At 40.1% G+C, this 6,794-nt stretch overlaps 1 protein-coding gene across 7 annotated transcripts in view; it reads right to left on the bottom strand.

Annotated features, from left to right (window-relative positions):
* Positions 1–1,507: 1,507 nt before the first annotated feature.
* The window catches only part of LOC143481736 (NACHT, LRR and PYD domains-containing protein 12-like), a 36,708-nt gene continuing 31,421 nt past the window's right edge, over positions 1,508–6,794 (bottom strand). For 6 of the 7 annotated variants that reach the window (XM_076979849.1, XM_076979853.1, XM_076979854.1 and 3 more), the window contains 3 exons: positions 6,256–6,432; positions 5,935–5,973; positions 1,508–5,839 (listed from right to left, as the gene is read on the bottom strand). In XM_076979849.1, the coding sequence (XP_076835964.1) occupies positions 5,824–5,839; positions 5,935–5,973; positions 6,256–6,432 (232 nt within the window). In that variant the 3' untranslated portion in view covers positions 1,508–5,823. The remainder of the gene's footprint in view (positions 5,840–5,934; positions 5,974–6,255; positions 6,433–6,794) is intronic. The other variant, XM_076979852.1, reaches the window with a different exon arrangement.

Genomic DNA, 6,794 nt, shown 5'->3' with positions numbered 1-6,794 from the left:
TTTGCAATGTCTGATTAACAACTGACTAACAGACAGATGTACTGGGACTAAGAAGATGAGCTGTTTTAGTCATGGTGCTAACTGGATAACTTTTACACTTCTGATCTTTCAAATTTCACAGTTTCATAAATTGTTGAGCTACCACATTATAAACAAAAAATATAGATTTTCACTTTGTGTCATATAAATATATTCTGATGACTCTGGTGTCACGAGCACACTGCTAAAGGGGCACTTGCTTTCCCCTATTTTTTGACCCCAGGCTCTTTTCATGTTTGCTGCATATTGGTCACCCATTAAGTAGTACTAATATTATTGGCTCTGTACTTGTACTCTGCATAATGACAATAAAGTTGAATCTAATCTGATGACATCACAAGATATTTTGCCCTTAAGCTTCTATGTGTTTTCTTTTTATCAATAAATATTTTACATTTTTGATTTGGTCTTCCTTGTAATTCATCGGTATATTAATTGACGCATGTAAATATATTAAAATCCTGAAATATTTATTCATGATAAAAATCGGAAAGGATGTTAAGTGTACTCTTTCTTACGACAAATTATGTGTGAGCAATATTTGTGGTGAGCGACAGCATTCTGTTTTGTTGAGAAAAGTACTGTTGTGTAGGCTATTTGCTTTTCACATGGCTTTCTTTAATACAAATGTAACCGTTTCACACTCTGACGTTACAATTTTTTGTTTGTGGCTTGGATCCCATTATTTAACAACAGACTGTCACGTACAAAACTAACAGCATATATCTAATTGGCCTCACAAAAGTGGAAAAAAACGCTTTTAGAAAGAAGGCACAAACTTACAACATTGAAGGTAAGATTACGTGCTGTTGGATATTTTTTTTTGTCTAAATACAGAAAGTGAAGTGTCATCATTTATGTCCACAATATCCTTTTTTGAGTTTTTTTTTCTTTTTGTTCTGGTACAGCATAAACCTTATGGCTGAAGGAGTAATACAGTCAGTGGCTTCCTATGGGAGGAGGGACAGGTTGAATAATGGGTTGTCATTCAGCCCAACCAAGAGGACCATGTTTCCCAGAATCCTCTGTGTTGTTTACCACATTCCTCCTCTCCGCAATATTAATTCTTCACACCTGTGTCTCTTATTAGTAACACACATTTAAGACCTACCCATCCGGAGCCTCAGTGCAAAGTATTGCCGAACTTCTAGTAAGCATACCGAGTGTTATTCTACTGCCTGTCTATTCATGGTTTGATCTGGTCTGTTTGCACTACTCTTTTGGATTTGCCCTTTTGTACTCTTCTTGGCTCTTGCTGTTTATTGGGATTACTGACCTGGATTGTTCTTGATCCTGTTTTTGGCCCTTGAATGTAGTCTCCTTGGATCTGGTTTTGACCCCTGTCCTGTCTCGCTACACTATTCATAATAGACATTAGTGAATGGCAAAACGAGGCTTCATGAACCAATGGGGCTTTCCAGCTCAAAGGTTCACCAAAAGGTTCATTACCCGAAGCCTTGTTGACTTGTTCTCACTAGCAGGGCCGGCCCTTCCATTAGGCGACATAGGCAAATGCTAGGGGCGCCGGCTGTCCAGGGGGGCGCTCGCGTGCATGCGGTTTTTTTTTTTTTTTAAACAAATGAACAATTAATAAATGTGAAAACAAGCAAAGTCCACATAATCATAATTTCATTGTTTAATAATATTAGTCAAATTAATAATTCTTATAATAACAACACACGACACCTATCACCCGCGCGCCAACCCGCCCTCCCCCGCGCGCTCTGCGCACCTCGTTACTGTTTCTCTGTGTGAGTGACATCTCCCTGTAAAGACGTCAAAAAGGCAGAAGTCCTCTGGTGCCCAGGGTAGTAAAATGAGAAAAGTGGAGGAGGAAAGGCGGCAAAAAACAGGTAATATAATGGTAATATGTGGTGAATTAACACTATACCATTGGCGAAGCGTCAGGGACTTCAACGCCTTCTCTGAAGGTTAATTGATCTTAAAAGGATGCTTTATCTATTATATGTAATATATGTTAATAACGCTTCACCAATAATTTGTATTTTTCCTATAAATCGGCTTTCAAAACCACTTTTCGTACTTGTGCTTGAAAAAAACCTCAGCGGTGAAATAAAAAATCAACCATTCAGAATATTTCACACCGTTGTTTCTAGGTAAAAGAGAGAAAGGCCCTTTTACATTGAGAGCTTTCATTATAGATTGGCAGTTTTATCAACCAATCATATTATCGAATTAGAATCGTGGGGGCGTGCTCCAATGGTCTCCTTTTTATTTGAAACAAATCCAAAATGTTGCCAATCTGTAGCTGTTGTGTTTTTCTTTGAAACCAGCTCGCTTGACTCACAACACTCAATTGTCATTGTGGCTTTTTCCCCTCTGTATGATCTTAGTGAAAAGAGTCATCATACTGCCCAATCCTAGTAGGTGCTATGATTAGCTTAGCTTAAAATAAATATATACTAAAACACACATATGCTCCTCTGCTCATTGCGAATGCACTTTTGAAATAATAATGTTGCAGTAGGCAAATTGCCCTGATTTGCACTGGTGGTAGTTGTTGTTTGTTTTTTTTTTTTTTAATATATTATTAATATTTAAAAGTTGTTCTCTGCACTACGTTATGTAAAATAGTTTAAAAATATTTTTTGTGCAACACCTTTATATTTATTGCTTGTTATATGGTAATATTTAAGTCATTTGCTTTTTATTTGTTTCTTTAATAGTGACACAATCAACCCGATGATTGATGATGCAGGGGGCACCAACCAAAATCTTGCCTAGGGCACCACATTGGTCAGGGCCGGCTCTGCTCACTAGTGACACCTGCTGTGCAAAAAGATATATGAAAGACTCAATTAATTCTCAATTAAGAGTCAGAGAAAACTGGAATGTCTGTGTATAAAATAAAATATTTTTTGCCACGTCGCAATGAATATAAAAGTGTGTTTTTACATGGAAATATTATTTGAGTGATGTGATGTTGAACACGTAAAATAAATACTTAAAATAAATACTTGTGGAACTGGGAGTACAAGAGTGCTTATGGAACTGAAAGACAGGAAACTGCAACAGATGGAACAAATATAAATTACTGATTTTAATTTTTTTCAAAGAAGCTTTTTAACAGTTGTTGGGGTTGAGTCGATTTCCTTTTCGAAGCCTACCTAGCTTAAAGTCTATAATAATAAGAATAATAAATAATAGCTGATCTAATCTATTTTATAACTAATTGACCAATGCACACCTCTCACAACACCAAACGTCAACTCAAAACCCACAAAGGGCCGCAAGGCTCAAACCCCGTATATGTGGTTGTGACACTCAAAATGAAACAATGACGTGGCCCACTGAATCCGAGGCCTCCTTTGTCATCAGTCACGTGATTTTTACGGTAATGACACACGCCTCGAACCGGGGCTTCATCTGGCACGCCCCTTTTTGCTCGATACAGGCTCCGAGGCATCGCTTCAAATGTTACATCACTAATAGACATGTACCCAGCCTCACACGGGTGAATTAAATATGGAGGAAAATAAAAGAATGTTTAATGATATATAGTATAAGCAGACTTATACTATAGTGATTTTGGTGGCTAGAGCATATAGAGCAGGGATGGGCAACTGGCAACCCGGGGGCCGCACACGGCCCTTGGGCTCACTCAGTGCAGCCCGCGAATAGATCAATAATAATTTAATAATTAAAAGAAAAAAAATCTTGCAATTATATTGTTGACCAATAGAGCAAACGCAAACAATATTGGGCCGGCCGCATTCCATTAGCGAAGAAGAAAGTCAAGAGCCATGGCCACTAGCCGTGGAAAAAAGAGAAAACTTGACAGGGAAAATTGCACTTTTCAGCCAAAATGGGAAGAAGAATTCAATGTGTGCAATGTGTCTAGTTTGCTTGGAGACATTATCAGCTCTAAAAGATTACAACTTAAGTCACCATTACAACACCTTGCATAAGGTTAATATGAGAAGTACACTGGAGCTGCTAAAGCCGCTGTAGTAGCAGACCTCAAATCAAAAGTATGTCAACAGCAGCACTTTTTCACAAAAGCTACGACCTGTTAAGAGTCAGCCATCACAGCATCTAATGACGTGGCACTCGAACTTGCTAGGGCGAAGAAGCCACTGTCGGATGGAGAAGTGGTCAAGACGTGCGCAGTGAAAATGGCCAAAGCATAAACAGCTAAAACTTTGAAGCTGTGCCTTTGTTTCGACAGACAGTAACAAGCAGGATTTCTGACATCAGCGATCATGTCGAGGTAAATCTGAAACAAGTAATAATCCAGGATTGCAAGTACTTCTCACTAGCTTTGGCTGAGAGTACAGATGTGACGGATGTTAGCCAACTGCTGATTTTTGCAAGAACGACCGACGTTCTGAATTTGATGTGCACGAGGAGTTATTGAGATTGGCATCTCTGCACGACACCACTAAAGGCAGCGATATATTCAACGCCGTAACCAGTGCTGTGAGTGAATATGGTGGCTTTAAAAAGCTGTCGACTGTTGTTACGGATGGCGCTTCCTGCAGGGAAGACACGGGGGTTTCGTGGGGCTACTCAGGCAGAGCGGAGTAAACTGCCCTATACTGCACTGCATCATCCATCAGGTGAGTAGCGTCATATTAATTGTGAGATGTACTGTACTAGACCTGGTGTGCCGTGGCTACACAAACATAGAAAGATACACAAGCAATATATTTTCTAACCGCAACTATTTTTTTCTAATCTTTCCAGGAAGCCCTCTGCGCAAAGACATTGAACTTTGGCTACGTCATGGATTTGATGACAAAAGTCAGTAATATCATCCGAGGAGGCAACAGATCTCTATGTCACCGGAGGTTCATCACCTTTCTGGATGAAGTGGATGCAGAGTATGGGGACTTACAACTGTATATGGATATCAGGTGGAGGAGTCGGGGGAGGTGTCTGGAGCGTTTTTTTGCACGGAAATACCAGTTTTCTTGGAGAACAATATTAGTGGCGATACAAATGCATACTGCGCAAAACTCAAAGATACACAGTTTCGTTGTGACATGGCCTTTCTGACAGACATCACAGGGCATCTCAATCACCTCAACACACTCTTGCAGGTGAGAGATCAAATGGTATGTGATCTGTAATTTCACATGACCGCATTTCAGCGCAAACTCGGGCTGTTCATAGAAGGCTTTTCTTCGTGTAAATCTGGCATAGTTTCCCGTGTGCACTGAGATTCGCAAAGAGAGCCCCGAGTGCAAAAATCAAATCTGGAAATACAAAGCAGACCTCGAAAAATTGCAGGAGCAATTCAACGATCGTTTTCAAGATTTTCACGAGATGTGACCCCTCTCTGCTGTGGTCAGCGCGCAACCATCTGAGCTGTAGCTCAAACTCTACGAGCTGCAGGCAGACCAGTTTTTTCAAGCAAAGTGCAACGAGAGGGGAATTTCATTTTGAAGACTTCTTCCTGAGGCACGTTTTCCACGTCTCAGAGATTTTGCCCTCTCAATGGCCAGCATGTTTGGGAGCACTTACATTTGTGAGAGTAGTTTTTCCACCATGACTTGATTTGATGTGCGTTGTGGCCACAAAAATTAACATTGACATCCAATCCATTGTGAGACAGCAGGCCAAACCACAGCTCTCTCGTTAGGTTTAATTAATGGTGGGCCTCTGTGGTATAGTTTTCTGATTTTGGTGTTTTCTATCCTTAGGTGAAGCAGCTATTTGAGCTTTTAGGAACGTACAATCCTATGTGTATGTGTATGTGTGTGTGTGTGTGTTTGTTTAGTCATGTTCTTCTCTGTATGTGAGCCTCAGATCAGGTCAGCTTCATAGTGTCTGGATACTGTAAGACAGAGAATAGGATAGAACCATCAGACATGAACACAAACTCATCTCAGTCAGACATCACACTATACATAAACTCAGTGTGAGCACCACCTCTCTCTCGCTCTCTCTCTGACTCTGTCTTGCTTGTTTCTACAGTGGTATATACAATGAAGATTTAAATTCACAGGAGAAGAAACCACAATCTCAGCTTGGTTTTTTTTCTATTTTCTTAATTTTCCTTACAAATCATTGGTTGTTTGAATCAGCAATTTCAGTTAAATATATCATATAGCAGATGACCACAGTGGTATTTGAAAAGTGAAATTAAGTTTTATAGGATTTCCAGAAAGTGTGCAATAATTATTTAAACAAAATTAGGCAGGTGTATACATTTGGGCACTGTTGTAAAGAGCCAGTAAGTCAGTAACTCACTCTAGTTTCTCCAGTGCACAGTGTGGATCCTCCAGTAGATCTAAGAGCTGCTTCACTCCTGAGTCTCCTGGTTCATTGTAGTACAGATTCAGCTCTCTCAGGTGTGATGAGGGGTTTGACCTCAGAGCTGAACAAAGAGCAGCACAGCCTTCCTCTCTAATACTGCAGTCAGACAGACTAGAGAGAAGAAAAACTCCTCACACTTAGAGCTAAGAACACACACATACTCATGCATACACAAGCTCTATGCATGTATTCAGGAGATACATGCAATGATGTGTGTGTGTGTGTGTGTGTGTGTGTGTGTGTGTGTGTGGAGAGAGAGAATGAGCAAATATGTGAATGTGAATCAAAATACAGTGATGATGCATGTCTCAGAGAAAAAAGGGGGAAAGTGACTGTGTGTGTGGAGATACCGAATGTGTGCAAAAGGGGAATATTGACTGAGCACATGTGTAAGTGTCTGTTTGTGCGTGTGTGTGTGTGTGTGAGAGAGAGAGAGAGAGAGAGAGAGAGAGAGAGAGAGAGAGAGAGAGAGA

Source organism: Brachyhypopomus gauderio, chromosome 18, assembly GCF_052324685.1.
Source record: "Brachyhypopomus gauderio isolate BG-103 chromosome 18, BGAUD_0.2, whole genome shotgun sequence".
NCBI classification, from domain to species: Eukaryota; Metazoa; Chordata; class Actinopteri; order Gymnotiformes; family Hypopomidae; genus Brachyhypopomus; species Brachyhypopomus gauderio.
This window is presented reverse-complemented; position numbering and strand designations above follow the sequence as displayed.